This window comes from Sphaeramia orbicularis, chromosome 12, assembly GCF_902148855.1.
Source record: "Sphaeramia orbicularis chromosome 12, fSphaOr1.1, whole genome shotgun sequence".
NCBI classification, from domain to species: Eukaryota; Metazoa; Chordata; class Actinopteri; order Kurtiformes; family Apogonidae; genus Sphaeramia; species Sphaeramia orbicularis.
In genome coordinates, this window is record NC_043968.1 from 73082515 (window position 1) to 73108380 (window position 25866).

Sequence of the window (25866 nt, forward strand, 5' to 3'; positions counted from 1 at the left end):
CTCTGCCAGGTTCGGCCAATTATTTCATTTGGACCAAATAAAATGATTGGTCAGAATTTTATCAGAATTATGAGCAATATATGAGAATTAAACATTTTTGGGTTTTAATACCTGGTGGATTTCTTTTACATTTTAGTTTGACTCACACTTATTAGGAGCATTTTAAGATGACAAAAGAAAAGTGTAAAAATGTCACATCATACGGTATAGCTTTAAGTGTTATAAAGCATAGCCTACAATCTGTATGTGACAAGATCTAATTTAAGGATGTCCTTTTATTTACAATTTACATATTTAAATGTTATTTGCATGCATATTATCAATATCTAAGCTAGCTAGTCATATCTGTGTCTGTAATTAGCTAATGCTATAGCAGCTATACTTGATTACTAGTTATGTATTTTTTAGGTACTGAAGCCTGAATTTTGTACATGTATCACTTAAATATTACAAAAGAAGTAATAAAGGTCTTTTTTTATAGTAACAATTGAGTTTATTTCATAAATTATTTCTGGTCAATCTTATCAAGTTAGCTTAGCCAAGCGATTAGTTTAGCATGCTAAGGCTAGCAGTTAACATGATATGTACAGGGTGGGGAAGCAAAATTTACAATATTTTGAGGCAGGGATTGAAAGACAGTGTATGACCAATTAGTTTATTGAAAGTCATGAGAATTTATTTGCCACAAGAAAACTGACATAATAGAAAATGTTTTTATTCTGTGTCCTCCTTCTTTCTCAATAACTGCCTTCACACGCTTCCTGAAACTTGCGCAAGTGTTCCTCAAATATTCGGGTGACAACTTCTCCCATTCTTCTTTAACAGTATCTTCCAGACTTTCTCGTAATAGTTTTGCTCATAGTCATTCTCTTCTTTCCATTATAAACAGTCTTTATGGACACTCCAACTATTTTTGAAATCTCTTTTGGTGTGACGAGTGCATTCAGCAAATCACACACTCTTTGACGTTTGCTTTCCTGATTACTCATATGGGCAAAAGTTTCTGAAAAGGTATGGATAATAGTGTTAGGTATGATTATGACATCAATATATGTGGTTTCAAAACAATTGACGTAGTGCCTGCTGAGAAAAAACTAAATGTTCATTGTAAATTTTGCTTCCCCACCCTGTAGGTTTAGGGATATAAAGATTTTAAATTGTTATTTTAGCCAAAGTATGATCTCTAAAGTGAATAAGCAACTTATTAACTTGCAATAATAATATAAAATACATATTATACATGTTTATAGAAATCTTAGATGAATAAATAAGCTAATTAATTTATATGCTTGTCAGTTTATGCCCTCTTCTTGCTTATTGTTGTTGTTCTTGTTTAGTTTGTTTTTGTGATGTGTATGTCATTATTATGTGTATCTTTGGATTTATATTGAATGAGTGTTGCTTGAATGTTGGCCATTTTTTATAATACGTGCCTAGGGACTGCAGATGAAAAGTAGTTATTTTACTAATTCTGGCATATTTACAGCATACAGCAATGTTAATTAATACGCATGATCCCTATTACATAAACCAGTAAATAAATAAGATAAATTATAAGTGGTTTGATTTGGCAAATAAATAATACATAAATAAATAATAAATAAATTTGGCAAATATTGTCATCACCTTATATATGGTTGTTTCATCTTCAGTGCATAGGATTGGAAAGGACAGTAAAGAGTTGAGTGAAGAGGAGAGTGGAGGATTGAACAGAAGAGGTGAGAGAAATGAGGAGAGAATAGTGAAGAGGACAGGGTAGACTGAACAAGAGATTCCAATTCTGTTGTTATTCGCTCAGTATGTATTTCTCACATTAGTGTGGAGTGAGGATCTCTTTTGTTGGACATGGATCAACTACACTGAGAGTCTGATCTCAGTGAAACTCATTTTTCGGTGCCGTTGAGCTGAAACTTGCCCCACCCCAACAGGTGCAGCAGAACTTACAGGAGATTCAACAGGATGTCAGTGACCCACAACTATTTGTGCTCACACAGTAAAACTTCAGATAAATAGGACACGACAGCAAGTTACATGCCAAGGCAAAACAAAATATAAGACAAAGACATGCCATAGTTTTGCTAAATTGTGATAGGATATCTATCAAAGAAGATATTTAACCCTTAAAGAAAGATGTAACCCATAATGACATACAATTGTGTTTGTGGTCACTTACAAATGATTTTTTTTTAAACATTCAACCTTTCCTAAGTGATTTATCACCATTCATGGTAATAATACCCTTTGCATTTTTAGTGACAATCAGGTATTTTCCTATATTTAACTTATGCGTCATGTAGATGTTTAAAATCAAAGCTTATTATATAAAAAAAGAGAATACTGAAGAAAAATATATCATTAATTGATCATAAAAACAAGCAACAAACACTACATGGGTTTAACAGATGAATCAGTGCTGCAGTGCTGCTTCCAAAACAACACAACTGATGACAATGAAAAGCTGAAAAACTGCATTTTAGTTGTATTATTTATATGTATTGAAAGTTGCTAAACATTTTTCTTGCAGCTCTTCAGGTCTTTGAGGGTTAATCTCTATCATCTAATCAGATCATGTTACTGGAATGGTCGACTCATTTTATTGCAACTTTAAAGTACAGTACATTTGACATCCACACTCAGCCACAGTGTGTGTAGAAAAGTTTGTGTTCATTCATCTGAACATACGTAAGTAGAGTTGCCCCATAAAGCAATCTTTCCAGCATATTCACTAAGTAGGCTGCGTGCATGTGTGTGTGTTAGAGGGTGGGGGTGGGGGGCATCTTTTATTACAATGCTGTTTAACCCTCCCTGTCAGTCTTTTTTGCTGTCTTCTCAGGTGGTGAGGGTGAAGGTTTATTCCCAGAGCAGTATCTGCAGTGTGCCACCCGTTTAAGGCAATAAAATAATGACATAATAAAGTCATTTTGTTGTATTTCAATTTCTTGTGTGGCACGTTTCTATTGGAAGAAGAGTTATGTTGAAATTAAAAAGATGCCTAGACCATAATTTTTAATAATGTGGACATTAACAACCATGTTAAATATCCAGAATGTCTTTCAGAATTTTGAGAGTATCTTAAAATTCTATCAAGGTTCTGGGCCTGTATTGCCAACGAGTGGAGAAAGCATAACAGATTCACTGATTTTGGTTGGATTTTTATAATTTTTTCTGTGGAATGAGTATAGTGTTTGGTGAAAAGAATGGCATATCAGCTGATGTCATAACTTGGGGGAATAGTTGATTGCCAATGAAGTAAAGTTGAAAATATTGGAAAAAAATGAGAAAACGCCTAATTTTTTTTTACATTAAATTGAGCCAAAATCATGCAGAAATGTGTTTTAAGAATTATTTTTTCATTGAAGGTTGTCACCATATGTGTTTTTTGCATCCTGAATGCATTTATTGACAGCTTACCCAGCCCACTGAGGACTGAATTTTATATCAAAAAATGAGGAGTACATACACTAATAAGGCCACAATTTTATTTTTTTTGCGATATTTCCAGCAGAGCAGACCCTCCAATTATTGGTCCTTAGGATCAAAATTAACAAAAAAACACAAATAAAAAGTATGGCAGACCATGCCAGGTTCAACCCATTTTTGAGACTTTGGCTCCCCGACTAATATAGCGTTTCCTCTTGTGTTGTATTTCTTTCTTTACTCATGTTTTCTTTGATACTCTATTTCTATTGTATGGGTGTCATGCTGTTGCTATACTGTAATTTCCCAGTTTGGAATAAATAAAGTACATCTGCCTATTGTATGTGAGGATGGAGTAGAGGAAAGGACTGAGAGCAACTGTGAAAATAACACTGAAACTACTGGGAAAAGAGAACCAGGGGATAATTAACTCACAGGATAAATATCTATTCAGAATACTGTCAGTGGCAGGTAAAAAAGCTATCAGTAGGAAACAGCTAAAAAAAAAATGCACCCAAAATAGACTGAATAGAGGTTATATGTGACGCCTATAGGATGGAGAAGATGACTTTCTCTGTCAAACTGGATTCAGACAAATTCAGCAATTATTGGAAGAACTGGGTTGATTTTGTAACACTATTAAGAGCTGATTTTACTTGATAATAGTAACGTGCATATAGATCCATGGAAACCCTTGGTGCATGCTACACACTTTAAATGTCCAGTGCGATGGGTGCATGACTTACTTTTTTTAAAGTTGGAAAAGATTAAGTTTTCTGTTCGTGGACAAATTAATTTATCAACAATGGAATCCTTTTTTCTCTACTGTCACACAAGAGTGTCCTGCTGTCTCCTATGTCTTTTTGATGAAGAAATTTGTTGTTAGCATACATTATATTACCTCTTAATCAGCCCTGAGCATTGTAAAGAGGAGTTGATAGTATTATTTATCTATTTTTCTCTTTTTTGTGTTTAATTGGTTAGTAGTATAACTTTCTTTTTGTATTGTGTCTGTGTGGTTCCTTGTGTCTAAGTACATGTTTATGTTAATGTATAATTTAAAGTATAAAAAAAATGTTATACAGGGGAAAAGGGTTTCTGGAAGGAAAGAATGGAATGGGAAATATACCCTTTTCCCATTTACTCTATTATGGGTGAGTGTATATATTTTTTACTATTTCTGTCATTGCTCCCCTGTATGAGTATGTTTTTGTCTTTTTGTTTGTTTTACTTTACATATATAGAAGTTATATACATGATGTAAAATGCTGATAACAATAACGCCGCCTGAAAAAAAATAATAAAAAGATAATTACAAAAAAAAGAAAATAACACAAACATCTGTCTTTGAAGGTAGTGTTTTTTATTCATGGTTGTAAAAGACAGAACCATGAAAAGAAACAACTGTGGAAGTATTTAGTCTGTATATGAGATAATGATGAGACACGCTTACATTGGAATAAAGTTCAGACAGAGAGTACAAACCATCGTGGCTGTGATACGAAAAAACAAAACAAAACAAAAAAAAAACAGATGTGTGGTCAAGTCCAATTCAAACATGACTACGAGGAGTTTAGTTTAGTATTTACCAGCACAGTAAAGCTAAAATAAAACAGACCTCAAATAAAAAAGGGGGTAGTTACAGTACAAGCTCTAGAAGCAGTCGACACATGCAGTCCATCAGGAGTTCTCAGCTTATATGTAGATGTGAAACAGGTCAAATGAACACAGGTTACAAAGAAACGAGTGGTGTTAATGTCCTTAAAGCACAGCTCATCTGCAACCATACCATCGGTTAGACATCAGTGACATAAAAACAAAAAAAAAAAAAGAAAATTAGAAAATAAAATTGCTTCTCCAGTGTACATTGTGTCTTTACTGCAAGTGGAATCAAACTGGCATCCAACGAGTGGAGTTGAACACAGGAGGGGAGTCTGATCACGCAGCTTTGTAACCACCACTTATGTAAAAACTATCTATTTTATTAGTCTATTTCTATGACAAATGTAAGTGTAATGTGTGGTAAGAGTTCCCATACAGTGGATTAGAAAGGATTCACAGTGCTCTCTCACAGCAAGTAGTCACAGCTCAATCTACATGACAAGAGAAGGCTTTAAAAATTAAATCAAATTTTAAAAAATGTGTATTATATATCTATATAAATGAGTTTTTTTTTTCCCACTGTTTCTGTGGGAACAAATCACACAAAAAAAAAAAAAGAAAAAAAAAAAGTAAAAACCCCAAACGAAGACCTTGTTTTTCCACATTCCTTCACACTAAAAACAGGCAGTTGTAAAATACATGAGATTTTCCAGCAACAAAGCTCATGGACACTTCCTGGATAACAATCTGAATGCCACTAGTTTCAGACGACATCATCTGCAGACTTTTACCAATTCCATCCACATCCATATATATATATATATAATAAGGTTAAAAACTAATATACAACATACCTGTAAATTAAGGCATGTAAAAGTATTGGTCAGCCTACATCCAGACGGGATTCAACTTTATTGTGGTTTGATTAAAGCAGTATGATTGACTTTAAAACACTGCAACTTCCCATTGGCTTAAAAAAAAAAAAAAAAAAAAAAAAAAAGTAAGAAAATCCCAACATTAGCTCTGTCCCGCTAACATGTACTGAAGAGGGAGCGCAGCTTTGGAGGTGAAGTGATGCAATTTGTAAATCTGTCAGAATTTACAGAATACAAGCTTCTCTTTTTGCATTCATTGATTTGAAAAGACACTTGGACATATTCTGATATAATCCCATTACATTCTAGTGGTTACAACAGTTAATACTCCTTTAAAAAAAAAAAAAAAAAATAAGGGCAGTCAAACCCCTAAAACCTCCCATCGAATGCGAGACCCTTTAGGTATAAACATGCATAAAAGGCCAGATGGAGTGGACAAGACCCAATGCAGCACTCACTCACAACTAAAAGCCCCTAATTATCAAAAAACCTTTATGCAATCAGTTATTTTTACACTGTATACAAAGTTGGCACACACTAACGAGGAAAAATAGGTTAATAAGCCAGTGACAAACAATATCGAAACAATAAAAAAAAAGCAGAACTAAGTGTAAATGCAGCTGGATCGAAGAGGGCGATAATGGTAGCGGACGAAAAATAAAGCGAAAGAGGAAGAAGGGGAGGGGTTGGTGTTGAGGACTGATCCGATTATCCCCTCTAGGACTCTGTCTTTTTTTTGTTTTTCTTGAGGAAGGAAGGAGTGCGGAACTTCTTTTTCTTTTTGGAAGGGGATTTGCTGGGGGACTCGTCTCCGTCCTGGTCGCCAGCGTCGGCAGGTTCTTCCCCCTCTGCGGCGTCCCCTGCAGGGGCCGGGGTCGGGGTGGAGGTGGAGGCCGGCGCAGCGGGGTCTTCGTTGGGGAGGGCCGGGGCGTCGGAGGGGTCGTCGGGCGTTAAATCGGGGAGGGTCTGTCTCAGGGTGGCGGCGTCGCTCTCATCCTTAAAGGTCTGTTCAGGCAGGGACTCTGGAGGGGGACGGAGGGGAAAGGGTTAACGACCTGAGGTGAACAGCTGAGCCATCTGCGCTGATAGGTGGGTACACACACGCACACACACACAAAAAGGACGACTTTCTACCAAACGGGTCAGCACTTCACCTACTACATAGATATATCTCCAACCGGGACAGTGTTAAACCAGACAAATATGAGCTTCTGAACCATAAAGTGTAACACATACAAGCGACATTAGTGTCAAAAACCAAGACTCAAACACACAAAAACAACTGTACACATCACCTCATACTTCTTTAGATCTAAAGCCAAACAGATGCCAGCTCCCTTACACTTATGCGTGGATTAGACTTTGTCTTATCGCTAATAGTAACAATAACTATAGTAATAATTAGGGGTGTAAGAAAATATCGGTTCTGCAATATATTGCGATATTTCATTTCACAATACTGTATCGATATTAAAAAGTACTGATCGATATTTTTAGGTAGATACTGTGGAGGTTCATTTTTGTTTTTCTTCTTTGTTTATGTTTTATTTATTATCATTTAACACTCTTATTAAATAATGTTAGTTCCTTTGTTGGGATTTGTTGAGCCGCATTATGTAATAAATTCCCATTATGTAATAAAAGTTCAAAATGTAACAAGAATGTCACGTCATCTTGTAATAAAGCCGCACTATGTAATAAACTGACGCATTTTGTAATAAACTACCTCAATGCATTATGTAGTAAATTTTTTCGCATTATGTAGTAAGTTGTTACAATTTGAGAAATTTATTACAAAATGCTTTTGACACATTTTTATTTTCAGGAAAATGTAATAACATGGTTCATTACGTAATAACGACACTCAAATAGATTTTTTTGCTCTCTTTAATTGAAGTGGCCCTGCAGATTAGTAGTTGTAGTAGTGCTAATGATAGCCTACCTATTACCATTACATTCGCAATTAGTACACACACTCCAACATGCACACACAAAGTAGAAAATGCTGATGTTGAACAATAAATGGCTTTATTTCTAAACAGAACCTTTTTAAGGAAAATTTAAATATTTTGATCAATATAAGGTGTCTATGCCAGTTGAAAAAAAATAAAAAAACCTCAGGAAAGTGTCTTTAACAATGTAAACAACATTTCTGGATATAAAAAAGAGCTAAACTGCCACACCTTTGGTGGCTAACTTGCAACTAAAATGTATTTTGCTGAATATATTTCGATCAATATAAAGTGTCTATGGCAGCTGGAAAAAAAAAAAAAAATACTCGGGAAAGTGTCTTTAACAATGTAAAAAATTTACTATATAATGCGTTGACGTAGTTTATTACAAAATGCGTCAGCTTATTACATAATGCGGCTTTATCACAAGATGACGTGACATTCTTATTACATTTTGAACTTTTATTACATAATGGGAATTTATTACATAATGCGGCTCAACAGGATCGCACAAAAATAATGTTATGATGTTAGTTATGAACTAAAAGAACATGAACATTTGAACAAGATCTTAAACTGTAATGTCTGTAAAACATAATTTAAGTTTGAACACAGGACCATTTTGTGATATAGCATTAGATCTTGTTCTGATCAAATAAAAATATGTTTAGTATTTGCACATATTTCTGGTGTAATTCAATTATTCAAGGAAATAATCGTTTAAAAAAGAAAGAAACAAAAAATTGCCTTTTTAACACTATCATGATATATCGTGATATATCGTATCGTGATCTCAGTATTGTGATTTGTATCATATCGCCAGATTCTTGGCAATACACACCCCTATTAATAATAATTTCCTTTTTTGTTATTTCATTCTTTGCTGACGGTCAGAGCGGATGCCGGTCATTTCAACGTTACCTTCATTTCAACAGGGAAAACTTTACCAATGCAGTCCTTTTGTTCAAATGAACCCTGTGTGTACAAACATAACAGAACATGGCTGCAGCACAAACAAACACACCAAAGAGGTTTCAGTGATTCCAGCAAAAACACCTGACAAGTAAAGGAATACAGCTGTAATATTCTTTAAACTCGTAAGGAGCATGGATTAAACCAGAGCACAGCGTTAAACGTGAACAGGATTCACTGCAGAAGTTAACGACACACCATCCCATGCCTGTTCTACTTATACAGAGTTCATATGTGTCCACTTAGAAAACACTGACAAATGAAAATCAGCTGGTGGTTAGTGGCTCCTGCTGTAGTTGACTCTACTGGGGTCAGTCTCTGATCTCATATGCCATTTTCCTAGAGGCCAGTCACCTTCTACTACCCCTTCCTCACAGTAGGTGTTTCTTGTGGTTCAACAGAAACTTCTTAAATCTTGAGTGAAAAAGGTATAGGATAGAATGTCAATAATTAATAATCAGTGACATAAATAAATATAAAAGTGTCCCTGTAACTCACCGGCATGTTCTATCAAGAATCAATAACAAGTTTGGGAGTGGTCATCAGCCCATATTAATAATGCTAAGCTTAGAACACTGGAGATGTGGAAAAAAGCTGAAGATGTTCAGAAACTGTTGTCATGACTTTTGAGACTCTCATCTATGGTAACTTTATATGTCCAGTTTGTAATCCTGATTAATGCTCTGTTCATTTAGTTGTTTTGATTTGTAATTTATTTGTCAGACACTCAATACCAGATTGTGTGTCCCACAAGGAGGGTAATAAGGGTGGGAAAGTGGGGGGGGGGGGGGTATGTTCTGTGTGTAATGTAGGTGCAGTGTACACGTTTTGTTGTGTAATGTTGAAATTGTTTGTTTATTCTTGTAAACTGAAATTTAAAATCAATAAAAACATTTGATTACAAAAAAACGAAAAGAATCAATAACAAGTTGAATTTGTGAGGTTGTCAGGTTCTGTCTGTGTTCCAGTCCTGTGGTCTGGATGCAGATCAATGTCCCAACAGAAGTGGGTGGTACTTTCACTAGAGGAATTCATATATGACTTCTATCAGTGATCAATAGTAACTATATATATATATATATATATATATATATATATATATATATATATATATATATATATATATATATGATATCTGTGACCATTTCCACATTATAAACCATTAAAATGTGGCCCACTATAAGTAAAGGTTTAACTTGACAAACTTGTTTCTTGTGTCTAACATCCCACCCATGGAAAAGTGGCATTTTAACTAAATAAGCCCCTGAACATTATGAATGTATGATTTATTTTAAATATTCATAATAACATTTCAAAACATGCTGACAGAATAGACCTTGTCCTTTCCATAGACATCTGAGCATGCTCAGTGCACACCCCACTGCCTGTGGAATGGGGGGGGGCAAAACACAGAGCAGTGAATGAGAGCGACTCACTGTAAAAATAGACTGTGGGCTTTTTTTTCCTTTTGTTTTTTGTTTTTACTGTTGTTTGCAGTGTTGTCATCTTTATCCTTTTTTTCCTGTGTTTTTGACCATGTAACTGCTTTTTGGAGTTCAATCAGATGCTGGACTGATTTAGAAAATAGAGCCTAAAACAAAAACTACTGGGCCCAAAGTCAAATCCTTGTTCTTGCTCAGTGTGTTCCAGTTCACAGTTCATGTTTAACATCCTAAATCTTTTACTGATGTACATTCTAAGTGTTTTATTTAGTAAAAACCTCTCAAACTCCAAATCCTCTCCTTGTCTTTTTGAGTTATTCCCCCTGTTTTGACCCTAAAACACACAGTAAAACAAAACCACTGAAGAAACGGAACACAAGCACATATATGTGCATATGTCGTATAAATGAGTGAATATTGTACAATATACGTATAATATAATTATATTGTGTCATATTGTTAACCAAGACTAGAGAAGAGGCTACTTCAGCAAGTGTGGTTAAACCATATCAGACATATGAACACAAATATAGTCATACTTGCATTATTTTGGCCATTTTGTTTTGGATTTTTTTTTAAAATTATCTTTCGCAGGTCGAGAAAATGCTACAGGACAGAAGTCGACTGATAGTGTATTTTAAAAATCCAACCAAATAACAATAATAACAGTTCCATATATGTACAACATATGATTAACACTGGATTTCCTCAAACTAACTGAAAAAAATCCAAGTGTGATTTTGATTTTTTCATTCATTATTTTCTTGAAGCCCACCTTAGCCATAAAACCATTATCCAACAACAACTCTACTAATGCCAATACTTCAAAAACACAAAACCTGCACCTTTAACTGGTTTCTCTGATCACTAGGAATCTGGCATATGACACTACACACAAATTTTCCATTTCTGCACAACTGAAAAAAAAAAAAAAAGATTGACTGATATTGACATTATTTTGTTGCTTTAAATACCCCCAGGAAAATATACAGAAGCACAAGCGCTGGATCCACTAGGTTTACTCCAACAGGACCTCAGAGATCAGCGGTCCAATACAAGCCCACATGGTGCATTCAGGTGCCAAACATATTCTGCCCTTGTTGACATGCTGCGCCAGCTAATGCCAGACACCTTTTCTCCACATCTCAGAAAGCGTAACACACCCGCTTCAGTTTCAGATCTCTTCCGTCAGGGGTGAGATCGAACACACAGACAGACAAACAGATAAAAATGGCGACTGAACACCACGCAAGCCAAGCGTCGGGCTGTCTTTCACTGTCTTTCCACCTTTAACCAACAGCAAATTTAACCGTGAGCGAAGCCAAAGAGCAGCGAGTTAAAAAGCAACACCCAAAATATAACACTGAAGTACCTGGTGAAGGACTCATCTGGAAGACAAGTGACATTCGACATGTCAAACATTACCTGATTTTTCCAGTGGGACAATAAAACACAGTCATTTACCATTGACAGAATGTGCAGAGGTGCAAAAGTGGTTGGTTATTTGGAGTAGATCATTGAAGGAAGTTAGAGGAATGTTTAGCACATCGTAGGGTTTACTCCAGAAACCTCCTCCACTTTTGTCCAGACTGGGATTATCAAGAAAACATAATAAAAACAACTATTACTACTGTTTTACACTGAAACTGACCATGGAGTTTCATGTATGTATGTATGTATCTTTATTTAGGCGGGACAGTGCACATTAATAAACACATTTATACATTCCATTTCAGTATAAACATGTAAATGTGCCTGAGTTAGCGTCAGTGTTAATTTTCCTCCACAGTCCCCACTTAATAAATAAATAAATAAAAAATCATCCTGACTATTCATTCATAATTATAGCCTTTATTTTAAAAACAGGAAAAGTCTGAATCGCAAATGACAAAAGAGGAAGAGGCTCTGAAATAACCCCGATCGACTTCAGGAAAAGAGTTTCAAAAGAGTTCAGAGATTAATTTTGGAACAGTCCCAAACCCCGGCGTATGGGTTAGTACAGACCACAGGTCAGTTTGAGCTACTTCAGCCATGCACAGAAAAACAAGGAGGAGATGGTCGAACACAGGTGTGGAGGTGACGGGGAACTGGGGGGGTGGTGGTGGTGGTGAGGCAGGTGGAACAGTACATACTTACTATGGCAACAGGTACTCTTTTGTATTTCCATCTCCTGATTGTAATCGCAGCCACAAAGAAGAAAAAGCACAAGTAGAAAAAACAAATGTCTATGCAGATCAAACCACAGGCACTGTGTTTAAAAAAAAAAAAAAAAAAAAAAAAAAGGAAATCAAAATAGATGACAAATAGAGAAAAGAAAACACCAGGAGATTTTATTTTGAAAGAATGGTTGGGAACCATTCTTAATAAACCCCAAAAAGATGGAGAATGGAAGTGAAGGGGTAAAGGAGATACCATACATCAAGAGACATGTTATTCAACAACATTTGTGGTATTGGATTACACCTGTGATCAAAGCTACTTCACCTTTCTTCTACTAAACAAGACTGGATTGAATTGAACACAATGGTAAATGATGAAGCATTATGAGTTTGGGTTTGTATCCAGTCATTGTTTCATTATGGATGACAGCGCTGACACAGGTGTAATTCAATAGTAATAAAGACCAAGAGGGAGAAAATTAAAGCAAAAAAAAAAAAAACAAGAAATATTAAAAAGTCTACCCTAGGGTCTTAACATTTCCTCAGACTGACCCACACATTTGGGTCTTTGAGTAACAATGTATGTGTTTCAAATGTAATATCACTCATGTCCACTAGATGCTGCTCTAAACGGTCCTGGCTCCCATATACTTGTGTTGACTTTTCTGTAAAAATACTGGGTCATGTTTTTCCAGGTGTCAGTCTGGTCTCATTCATGATAGTTGGACCCTTTAAGTGTTCTGGTGGTCCATGTTCAAATGCCCTATTAAGAAGTTTTCAAGCCAACACAATATTCTAACATTTGCTGCAAGGAAAAATATTCTTTTCCAGTGGGTCAGTGACAAGATTCCTTCTGTCTGCAGTTGGTGTAAAATACTTTTTGAACTGATCCCCCTTGAATATCTTACCAATACCATACATAACAGTGTGGATCAGTTCTACAGAGTATGGTGCCCATTTCTGAACTATATTGAACTGGACCTGTTTTCTACCCTATTAAAAGGACTGTTGTACTTAAATGATATTCATAAATGTGATTCCTGTACATTGTAAGTCTGACCTACCACCTTCTGTATTAACCTATGTTTTTGTTTTTTTATTTCTCATGTAAGAGCTTGTTGTGTATGTTTTGTTTTGTGTCTAGTTTTTTGAAGACACCGTTTGTTTTGCTGAATGAAAAACCAAAAACTGCAATAAAAACAATGGGGAAAAAATAAGTTTTCAGGCCAACAGAACTTATATTTATTTACTCAAATGTATTTTTTCCTGATAGTCTATAGTTGTGGTGAATGAGTTGCACTACCAATACTGTCAAATGATTTTACTGTTCAGTGTTTGAGTGAACCATGTCCGTAGACTAGCAGTTTAGCATTAGCTCACCCTTTGTGCTCCTCTGGTAACTTCAAAACACCAGACCAGAACCCAGTACCAGAGTTCACAGCTGCTATATAAAGTCTATGGTGTGTGAACATATCACACATGAATACTGGATTCATCAGTATTTCTCTACTTGAGTTAATTCGTACCCTGACCTAGTGTAGAACTGCCTCAGACCAATGCCTCAGACAAATGTTGAATCCATTCTCTCTATATGTATATACACTGTGTATGTTGTGCATCTTTAACTAAATGCATGTTATATTTTTTAAAAAATCATATTAATTATACATAGCTTTGATAGACAATATTTCAAACGGCTAATGTCCTGATACATTTGGCCAAATGTATTAAATAAGTACAAAAATATTGAATTATTGAGTGAATAGGCTTCTCTGTGAGAGACTCATGAAATATGAGAACATTGCACTTTTTGATTTTTAGAAATAAAAAAAAAATGATTAGGGGCCAATTAATGATTAAAAATGACATTTAAGTACATTACAGTTCCAACAGAGTGTCTGTGCTTAACATTTTATCACAATTTATTGTGACATTTCAATTGAATCAATCAGGTTCTGTTTTGAGATGCTTTTAACACTTTCAGTGCCATGGGCCGATTAAATCGGTTTTACGAAAACAACCTGTAAAGTGCCACGGGCCGATCATATCGGCTTTGGAGAACACACCATATTTGTGTACAAACAAACCATCCACCCCCATTTCTTTCTCACATTTCGATGACGTTCTTTCTGTGTCCCCCTTTTGAGACCAAGCAGACGGGAATTTGAGGTCACGCGACCGAATAATATTTTTATATCTTTTTAATGTTTCTTATTCTCCGGTGTTTCATCAGAGGGAGCCCTCCATGCCGGGGGGCGGCTGTGGACTCCGGGGGCTGTGGCGCCTTCTCTCACTGGGGTCCGCTCCTTTCTGGTGGGTGGGGGTCCCAGTTGGCCTTCTCCCACTAGTTGGGATGCGGGGCTGTGTGGCTGGTGCCTGGTCGCTGGGGTCGGCGGCTGCCTCCTGGTGCGGACGGCTCCCTGAGACAGCGCCTCCTAAATTGATGTTTTACTTTTACTTGTACATTTTTGTTCTGGTCTACCCGTGCTCAGTCAGTCTTCTTAAGTATGTGTGAGCTTGTGGGTTTGCATGTATATGTGTGTGTGTGTGTGTGTGTGCGGGTGGGTGTGGGTGGGGGGCGGTACTGATTTTTAAACTGATATGTAAAGCACTTTGTGCTACAGTTTTTAATGTATGAAAAGTGCTATATAAATAAAGATTATTATTATTATTATTATTATTATTATGCAAATTACAATCAATAATGAATCGGCTGCGTCCGGTGCGTTTTGAATCTAATTAGCAATCGGTCGGATGTTACCGAGCGGTTTCCTGCAGGATTCTTCAAATATTATAAAAACGACGCGAAATACTGAAAAACGGCCAAATTCTGTGGCACTTTTAAGACTTATTAGCCCCTTAACTGTCTGGCACTTAAAGAGTTAAGGAACATTGTTGATTATACTTTCAGTCCCTTTAGATTCATTGATGGTGTTTTACATGTATGATTTTAGTTTAGTGTTTCATGTATGGTTTTAGAACTGAGTTTTACTATGTTTTTATTTTATTTTATTGTTTTTAGTGTGGATGTATGGATGAAATCTCTATTGTCTGTAACTTCTGCTGCTGCTGTCTTGACCAGGACACTCTTGAAAAAGAGATTTTAATCTCAACAAGACTTTTTTTCCTGGTTAAATAAAGGTTTAAAAAAAACAGCATGATGACAGATTGTCAAAACCTCTTGGCCCATTATTACAGATAACACAGCACAGCACAGTAGTAGTATTATTAAAGACCACAACATGAGCAGACCCCAAGACAGAGAGGCAGATGGATGGGCAGGAGCCTCCACATTCCTTCTGTGGACCTTAGAAACCCCCCACTCACAGGACCAGAGGCAAACCCATGCTGAAGCAGGGCAAGATGTGGGCTGTGCCCAGTCGGATAGGTCAGGACAACCTACCTTCCTCTGCTCTGACCGGGGTACTGGGGGGGGTAGAGGTGGGTTTCTGCTCTTTAGCCTCTTCTTCAGGCTCTACTAGTTGCTCTGGGTCTGAAAGAATATTAGTAGAAAAAGGAGTAAGTCACACTTTAATCTACATATTAACACTAAGCATGTCTACAGATGATTAAAAGTGAAGTGATTTAAAGCAGAGATGCACCGACAGATTGACCGTGACCATAGACTGATCCATTCCATGTCTCATTCTGTTCATTCACTTGGACACATAGATGGTAATATGACTTCAGTGTACATGTCAGTGAGGACGTTCTCTAAAAATAGCTGCAGTAACATACTAGATTAGGTGGGAGACAGGACTGGGCATTAAAATAGTAATATTTATCACAATATAATTTTATATTTCCTTAAATATCATTGGCACATTGTGTTTTTGGCTCACAAAATTAACCAAAAAGGTGAAAGAATGTACAAGAATGCACTGTTTACTGTCTTGTTATGCATGTTTTGTTTGTATTGCCTTTTTTTCCCTCCATGGGTTCTGTTTGTTTATTATGTCTGGTGTCAATCTTTGTATTATGAACACATTACTGGAAATCAAAAATGTTATATTTGTTAAATGAAAAGTTCAATAAATGTTGAAAAGTTCTATAAAGTTAAAAAAAAAAGTGAGAGAAAAACATATCTTAGTCTTACTTTTACTCATTTTGATGACAACAACCAGACAGTTTTTTGTATCATCACAATTTGACATCGACCACATTGTTTTTTGCTCGTTGTGTCTTTGAAGAAATTTTCATCTTGATATGTCTTTTATACAGTTTTGTTTCTTCAACTTTAACTTGAGATGACTTAACCTCAAAAGTTGAGAGAAATAATAATTTAACAATTATGACAATTAGCCTAACCCTCTACTGCACATATTGTGATGGTACATACTGAAAATTATTCAACATCATTTACTGATTCACTCAAATAATTTATGTATCACTAAATAAGTAAAATTCACTAAGAATAAAAAATACCATTGCATTTACAGCTAGTTTTGTGCATAAATACATGAAATAATATGATTACATTTAAACACAATGTTAGGAAAGTCTCCCTCAAGAACTACCCCTTGTTGCACAACATTGCCCAAGAGCAACGAAAAGAAAAAATGAATTTCTGTGCATGTAAAATAACAAAAAATACTTATAAAATGTGAAAAACCCTCCCTGCAACTTCTACACACATGTATTTTACCATTTCCAGTTTGTCATTTTACATTTAAACACTAGGGCAAATATTCTTACCTTCTTCTCACACCATGTGTCATTAAAGGACGTCCTGCCTTCAAATCCCTTGATAGTGACTCTTACATCTTATTGGATTAATATTTTATACTCGTTGAAACACTGAGTGGTTGGCATCATTTATGTTCACATTTATTTGGGCACGGGGCTTAAATAAAACACTCTCTGTTTCCCATGGGTAACACTATGCTCTAGAGAGCTAATTTAATGATTTAAGTCTAGTTAGGTTTTATTTGTATAACAAAAACTAAGTCTATTAACCTGGAGAACTTTATACAGAGATTAGTTTGTTTGAGTGTGAGACAAGGTCCTGTAACATGTACACTGGAATTTTCCATTAAACAATAATGTCAACAATATTGGAACTGGCCAAAATCTTAAGTATCATATTCAACAAATCAGCCTCAACCAAGACATTAGCAATCAGTGCATCTCTATTTTAAAGAGTGTGTCATTAGTACAATCATAAGAACATGATTAACTTCTGTAGTTGAACCAATATTTAGTCTTAGGAAATCTTGCCGGTGGCTAAAACATTGCGACACAAGGAAAAAGGAAAGAAAAAAAAACAAAACAAGAAGAGCACACACAACCAAATCAGGGACAAAGCCTTAAGCCTTAATCAGGAGGACACTGAAAACTCTGTCAAACAATCTCCAGTGAATGTCAACCTTAAAATGTCCCAAAGAGGCAAACAAACCCAAACAACCATTAGTTTCCATGAAAACAGTCAGAGGCACAGAGTGGAGAGTGGATACTGACAGAGATCTATCCAGGACAGGTTAGAAGGAAGAGAAGAGGGACGACAGTGTTCGGATCCACACATGGGATTGATCTGATTGGATGACTGAGCTCAGACATAGCTTCCTCAAAAGATTAGCACAAAGCTCCGAAGCAGAAGCACTTTGAAACATGAGGTCTGAGTACGATGAGTGAGAGGGGATGGATTGAACACATCACCAGATTCTCCCCCTTCCATCCCCTCTCCTCAGCTCCTCCTCCAATCAAACTGCAGAGACGTTATCTGATCTGCCACAGCTCTGATGCCTTTGGACAAGACATCAGAGAACAGGGAAGGGAACAAAATATCAAGCACTGTGGATAAGGAGGGTGCTTGCTCATGGTGAAACAATGGCAGCAGACTCCGAACCCCCAGGAAAAGGAGAGGACACAACAGGCGGGGACCCCCAGACTCCCCATTGCAGAGGTATGTAGTGAGATGGGCCAGGGCTGAGCGAGAAGGGGGAGGGAAGTGGAGGGCCAGCGTTTCAGTGTGACTCCGCTTCATCTGGTGTACCTGTGGCCTCATCAGCTTCAGCTGCATCGACCACTATCGGCTCCCTGCTGAGGGCTCGCAGCACGGCGCTGTGGAACTCCATCTGGGGGGAATTTGGAGCTGAAAAAACCTCATCTCCAACTGCAAATACGTCATCTGAAGCCGTCCCCGCAAGGGAAGAGGAGTCCGGCTCAGAGGCCGGAGTGGCCGCCGGGGCGGCCGGAGTGAGCCGGAGTTTCTCTAAGTTAGGAGAGTCTGTCGCAGATGGGAGAGACGAGGAGACTGGGGTGTGTCCCCCCAGTGTGGACTCAGACTCAGGACAGGGCAGGGTGGAGGCCGATCCCTCCCTGCCTTCAGCTTTTCCCTGGACTGTGAATGTGCATGCGAGTGTGCGGAGAAATAACATCACATTCTGGACATTCTGAACTGCATTTGTTTTGCTTTTTTGTTTTTTTTACATGATTCTACGAATAAATAACTACAAAAAATTTATGCCGACAACAAAATGAAATGACACACATCATACATCAAAGACACTTTGTAAAAATGTCCATGGACTATGACTGTTTAGATAAAATGTCAAAACATTTCCATTTCCTGAAGGGAAACCCTGAAGTCTATGTCTGTTAAAATGTTCTCATCAGTGTTTTCATGTGACTCTGAAAGACTTGCTCTGTTGTGTGAACTTCCTTAGACACAAGATTGAGATCAAGAACATGCTCCCTTGTAAACATGTTTAAATATCAGAGTCCAAAAAATCCACATAAGCATGCAAGATTTCAAAAAATATTCCAAGGCCCACTGTAGGATTTGTGTAAAAATAAAATGCCTTTATTTATCTTTTAAAAGATTGTCATGGAGTAATAAAGGTATTTTATTTTTACACAAATCTTACAGTGTGCCTTGGAATATTTTTTGAAATCTTGCATGCTTATGCGGATTTTTTTTACTCTAAATAGGAAGATACACCACAAGTTTCCAAAGAGCACCTGTGGATAATCACCAAGAAGACCCTGCAGCACTTCCACTCTGTTGGTTTAATGTTTGAATATCAGCTTTAAAATATGGATTTCACGATGATTTCTGCATCAAAATGGAAAAAACAACAACCCTAGATGAATTCAATCAATTTTACTGCTCAAAAACTAATATTCTACAGGGTTGTTCTAAAAGACTGAACCGATCTCATTACGCAACATTTTAGTCAGGAAAAGCAATAGAAAACTTCAGCCAAGTCACAAGCATTCTACTCACAATCAACTTTTATTTCCTGTTTTACAAGTGTTCAATGTGGCCACCACCTGCAGCACGGACATATCAATGTGATAAGCAAATTCCTCCCAGATGCGTATCAGCATATCACGATCCACTGAGTTGATTGCTGTTGTTATTCAGTGTTTAAGGTCATCGAGGTTAGTGAGTAGCGGTGGAACATAAACGTGATCTTTACGTATCCCCACAAGAAGAGAAAAAAAAAAAAAAATCACACACAGTGAGGTCTGGGGATCTCGCAGGCCAAGCACAAAGAGCAAGGTCTTGAGCCCCCTTCTCACCAATCCATCGCTGGGGCACTTTTTCATTTAAAAAAAGCTCAAACTTCGAAAACTCCTCTTTCGAATGGTCACTGACTCATTCCATGATGATGCTTGAGAACTGAAGCAATGTGTCATGAAATCGGTTCATTCTTTTTGAACAACCTTGTATTATATTTGTGCTTACTGTGGTGACCTCCCAGTGCCTCTAATCCAACATCCACACCTCACAAAAACTCCACTTATATCTTGCTTTTCTGTTAAGTATGAAAAGGTACACTTGGTGACTATCTGCATTCATTTCCAGATAAAGTGGATCCATAGGAATCATGGATTTTTATTGGCTCCAACTCCATCTTGAAGTTGTGGACACATCACATGAATAGTCAGGCATTAATATTATTTATTGTGCTTTGCAGCCATAAATGAGATAAAATATACTTTATTGATCCTTTAAGGGGGATATTCAAATGATATGGTAAGTAACAATGTTCTCACACTTTGTATATTCGACCTTTGTAACATAACTAAAAGTTCCTGGTGAAATTAGTGTGAGCTGAAAAGATTCAAAGCAATAAGTAATAAAAGCTGTATGGGAGGTCGGGCGTTTTTGTTCGTGTAGTGCCCTTTCTTACCTTCAGGCCCTTTCTGTTTGAGCTCCACCTCCCTGCGGTACTCCTCCAGCTCCTGGTCGGTGAGTTTGGTGAAGGGGTTGGGACCCTGTTTGCTCACAATGACCTTGGGCTGGTACTCCTTCTCAATGATGGCCTTGGATGCGGTCACCAGCTCCCCCTTCAGGACATACAGAGGAAGGACAGAGACAGATGACTCATGAAGACACTGCATATGGGGGGGGGGGTCAAGCTGCACTGTTGCACATTTGTAGAGGAACAGTTGACAATTGGATAGTTGACAACTCCAAATGTGGTTCATTAACTGCTGTTATAGACAAAGTAAATGCTTAAACCGATGTTGAATATTATACAGGATGTCCACAAAGTCTCTTTACACTTTAAAAAATGTATTATGTATGTGGATGTAGATGTTTTTCCAATTGATTGAATTGGGTTTGCCTTTGAGATGCTTTTAAGGAACATTGTTGTTATACTTTCAGTACCTTTTACAATAATGGTGATGTTTTATACCTCTGTTCTTATCAGTTTTAAGTTTGTTTTTAGTACTGACTTTCATTGTGTTTATGTATATTAGTGTGGATGTATGGCTGTGATTTCCATTTTGTGTAACTCCTGCTGCTGTCTTGGCTAGGACACTCTTGAAAAAGAGATTTTTAATCTGAATGACTTTTTTTTTCCTGGTTAAATAAAAGCTATAATAATAATAATTACAAAAGCAAATGATGAGATGTTAATCACATTTGTTTTATGTACTCAGTGGTTATCAAAGTTTTTAATCACATTGCATGAGTGTATTTCAGGAACCCAGTTGATGAAATAGGTTCTGTTAAATAAACCCCTAGAACTGGATAGTCCTCAAGAAAAGGTACAATGTGTATTAAGGTTTATTGAAACAAAATCTGATACGCAGACTTTCTTTCTATGAGGTTATGTTAAAGATATCATGTGTCGAACAAAGATATGGGACATCAACGACCTGAAGTAAAAGATCACTGATGTCATTGACACCATTGATGAGACCGATACAGACAACATGGAAACAAATCCAGTACCGTCTGGATGTGCTTCATACACTGCAAAAATCAAAATCTTACCTAGTGTATTTTTCTCATTTCTGGTCAAAATATCTTATCACACTTACAATAAGACAATCACCTAAAGAGTAACTTGTAAGATATAAGAACTTATTTTTAGACAATAGATCTTGAAAATCTTACTTGGTAAGATTTATATTTTTGCAGTGTACAACTAATGGTCCCATATAGAGGTGGATTAAATTAGGCACAAAAAAAAAAAATCTTCAATATCTGCTTTTCATTTTGCAATAATTTCCACACATTTGCCCATTCATTTGCGTTGGAATAAATCTGTTAAATTGTAGACTTCATGAACACCCTGTATATTTGTGTCTGTTATTTTTTGTCCTACAATAACCATAGTTTGTATCAGGAATAATACAACAACTAATCAATGTTCTGATAAAAACCACTGAAAAGAAACAACACCATCTTCAATGAACCATGTCTGATTTTAGTCCTTAGCCAATGGACAACAGCTGACCTGAACCAGTGAGTCCTAAGGAGCCACTAAGGTCCTTAAAGTGAATACTTTGTTTTCTTGTTCACACACACCTCGTCTTGTGCTAAAAACGTATTTATCTTATTTTGACAAAGAAATTACATTGATACAAGATATCAGAAATTAGTTCATTACTTTGAGAAGGTTAAGATTATTTTGTGTGAACAAGATAAAAAATATATTTTATTATTATTTTAAGCGCACAATTCCAACTGAATATTAAAATTACAAGCCACTTACTTGCAAACTTCTGAAACTGTCAGAAATTGTGTATTTATATAAAAAAAAGACTAAAATATAAAAATAATAAAATTAAATCTCTGTGTTTTTTATCCTACAAAAAATATTTCTACAGTAAAGACAAGTACAACAGTTGCCACTGTATGTTAAGCCAAAAATACAAAATGTTAGCCTCGTATCTTCATTAGTTTTTGAGATATTGAGGTTTCCGCAATGGGACATGGCACTGATGTCTCTGTAAAAAATAAGTGGTCAAGAAAAAGAGATCATTACTTATGAATTATAGATCCATGAAATTTCTGGAAAAGAGGATCCATAGTTGCATATTTGCCAAATGATTGCTTGCTGAAAACAATAAAAATAGGACCAATGTCCCTGTATCTCACCAGCATGTTCTATAAAGAATCAATAAGTTGGATTTGTGAGGTTGTCAGGTTCTGTTCTGTGTTCCAGTCCTGTGGTGTGGATACAGGAGATCAATCTCCCAACAGAAGTGGGTGGTACTTTCACTGGAAGAGAACTCAACTAATTAAATCAAAGTCCATATATGACTTCCATCAGTGATCAGTAGGAACTATACTGATATCTGTAACCATTTACATGTTATAAGCCATCAAAATATGGTCCATTATAAGGAAATGCACATTTTTTATATTTCCAAAATTCATCAATAATTAAAAAAATAAAAATCTAAATTTCTGAAAACTGCGAACAAACTTTGTAGACACTGTCTAAAGGAAGATACAATTTGACATATACAATTTGAAATGAATCAGACCAGTAGTTCAGTCAGGGAAGATGTTTGAACAAATTACTAATGAAGACGACAACTCCGCTGAACTCAAAACAAACTTAATTTGTACTTTAGAACAATTTTGGCCTGGTTTATCTCTACATGGATGTACATCAGATCTGTCAGTTTTTCGTATTTACTTCTAATGCTGACATACTATTGTGGTAATACCAGTTTCTAAAAGAAATAAAACTTCAGATTTTTCAGGCTTTAATATAAAAAAAAAAAAAAGACTACACATCAAATGCATATTGGTCATATATGACGAGGTCTTCAATAAGAATAGTTACATCCCCCCCGTTGTTTGTTTGTTCTGTATTGTTTGTTAGTGTAAGTATTTGTGTTATGTTTTTCTCAAAAACAAAATAAAAAGTAAATTAAAAAAAAAAAATAGTTACATCACTGTAAAGAGCATCTATCTATAACCAAACTGTGGTTAATTAGGTCGTATACATCATGCAGTGAAATGCACCATCATTGGATCTGTCTTTTAACTCAACAGCTTGAATCTGTTTAAACAGGATAAAAATAGTTTTCCAAAAGCAGCATCAATTGCTCTTGACCTTAATGACACTAGCGATGAAAAGAAGCGGGTCTATTTTTACTCATTTCAATCCAAAGCTCTCAGTACATCAACATGTAAACAGGACAAGGCCACATGCTGCGGCAGCCAGAACGCCGTCGCTCTAGCTACTGTTGACGTCATCCACACAGGCACAGATGGGGACGGCCTGAGTGGGGGTTTGGAGGCATGATGTGAGGGACAAGTGCAAAGTGACTGGAGCAGTAAGTACCTTTCTAATTGATTTAGCAGGACTATAGGACCCCTCGGACACATCGAGGCCATCAATAGTATCTGTACAGTCAGACAGAGGGGCGTCCTGCAATAGTAAAGCCAGTGAGGGGAGGGGCACAACCCAGCTCTTAAGACACCAGTACATTGAAACAGGGAGGCTTTCAGGCAAGCAGATGTGTGCAAACATCCACACACATACAGCATTCCACCATACAAAGGTGTAAAGAGCACTGGGATATATCCACATACAAGTCTGGATACACTGCAAAAATCTAAATCTTACCAAGTGTATTTTTCTCATTTCTAGTCAAAATATCTCAGACTTAAAATAAGACATAATCACCTAAAGAGTAACTTTTCAGTGAGATGTAAGAATTTATTTTTAGACAATAGATCTGGAAAATCTTATTTCACGAATCTTACCAACATAATTTTCACTTGTTCCATTGGCAGATTTTTTAGTTCGAATTAAGCAAACAAATCTTGAATTACGCAAAAAAATCTGCAAACAGAACAAGTGAAAATTATGTTGGTAAGATTCTTGAAATAAGATTTTCCAGATCTATTGTCTAAAAATAAGTTCTTATATCTCACTGAAAAGTTACTCTTTAGGTGATTATGTCTTATTTTAAGTGTGATGAGATATTTTGACTAGAAATGAGAAAAATACACTTGGTAAGATTTTGATTTTTGCAGTGCACTATGACTCAGATGGTATTAAAGTACAAAGGAGGCTACTTGAAAAAAATGAGTATTCAAGTAAAAAGTACAAAAAATTCAGATGTTAGGGCTGGGCGATAAGAAGAGATTAAGAGAATTGAGGTAAAATTCGGAAAAGTTTTGGATGTTTTTATTTAGTATACACAGATCTAACGCCTATCACACACAAGAAACAAATGAAACATCTGTGAAGTGCTACATTCAGTAGAAGTGTAGGGAAACCACTGCACTGCACATTAGTTTATGTTCTTCTGTTCCTACTGCTCAACTTTGACAGACTAGAATGGGGATGCATAGAGTTTACATCAACCTACTCTGAAAAGTTAAACACATGCGATGTATTCATGGACATAAGACAATACGAAGGTTTAAAATGTGGTATTTCAAAAACAGCTTTACATAATGTCTTAGCATCTGACATAAACATTTACTTGGACTCTAGAATGAACTGAAAAGGTTTTGGTGGTCAAGGGTTGAAGGTCAAGGTCACTGTTCCAGTCCCAGGGACAAAGGCTATAGGTGTTTCTCAACTACGGTCTTGGTAAGAACAGTCCGAGAGAATGGACTTCCTAAGAACACACGTCTCTGTTATTGGAACAGTTACGTACTTATGAACTTTACCCCTCGGCTCTGCTGTATTTCCACCATCAACTCCCTGACATATTTCCACAATCCACCACAAAATGGACTCTTTATATATTCTTCAAAACTGTATCAACAAATTTAGTTAAATCACCCATCAAGCTAATAAAACTGTATTGTCTGGCTATTCTGCCTCTCACATGGTCCAACATTCTATCACATCATGTGGTGACGGTCATCTACTCAATAGAACATTTCTGAATTAAGTCATCACAGAAGCTGCTATTGCCTTCGAGAGCAAATTGACAGTAGCACGAAATGCATCTGGGATATTTGTCAGCCAAGTCTACACGAGTCACCAACCAGTGCATCCTTGGTTTAAGCTAAGCTTCCATCCGATCTTGGTTTGTGCAAACTTTTAAATTAAACTGTACTCGAGTACTACTGTTGACATTTCATGAAGTCGTGAGATCAGAGGAACAGACAAGAGAGCGTATTGAGAAAAGCCTATCAGCTCTTCAAATACCGCTTGTTTCCTATTGATGTCACATCCGGCTCTGAGTCGACCCAATCAGCATTGACCACACCCTTAAGGTCCAC

At 36.5% G+C, this 25866-nt stretch overlaps 1 protein-coding gene and 1 long non-coding RNA gene across 14 annotated transcripts in view; both read right to left on the minus strand.

Annotated features, from left to right (window-relative positions):
• Positions 1-25866, minus strand: part of LOC115430805 (uncharacterized) — a 636483-nt gene that overhangs the window by 376924 nt on the left and 233693 nt on the right. The window lies entirely within an intron of this gene.
• add1 (adducin 1 (alpha)) overlaps positions 4763-25866 on the minus strand; it is a 52536-nt gene continuing 31432 nt past the window's right edge. For 2 of the 13 annotated variants that reach the window (XM_030151007.1, XM_030151005.1), the window contains exons 13-17: positions 23963-24049; positions 20558-20714; positions 18412-18759; positions 15823-15912; positions 4763-6916 (exon numbers count right to left, since the gene is read on the minus strand). In XM_030151007.1, coding sequence (XP_030006867.1) covers positions 6612-6916; positions 15823-15912; positions 18412-18759; positions 20558-20714; positions 23963-24049 — 987 coding nt within the window. In that variant the 3' untranslated portion in view covers positions 4763-6611. Of the gene's footprint in view, positions 6917-8767; positions 8822-11632; positions 11649-12395; positions 12431-15822; positions 15913-18411; positions 18760-20557; positions 20715-23962; positions 24050-25866 lie in introns of those variants that run through there. The other 11 variants (XM_030151017.1, XM_030151012.1, XM_030151008.1 and 8 more) reach the window with 8 other exon arrangements.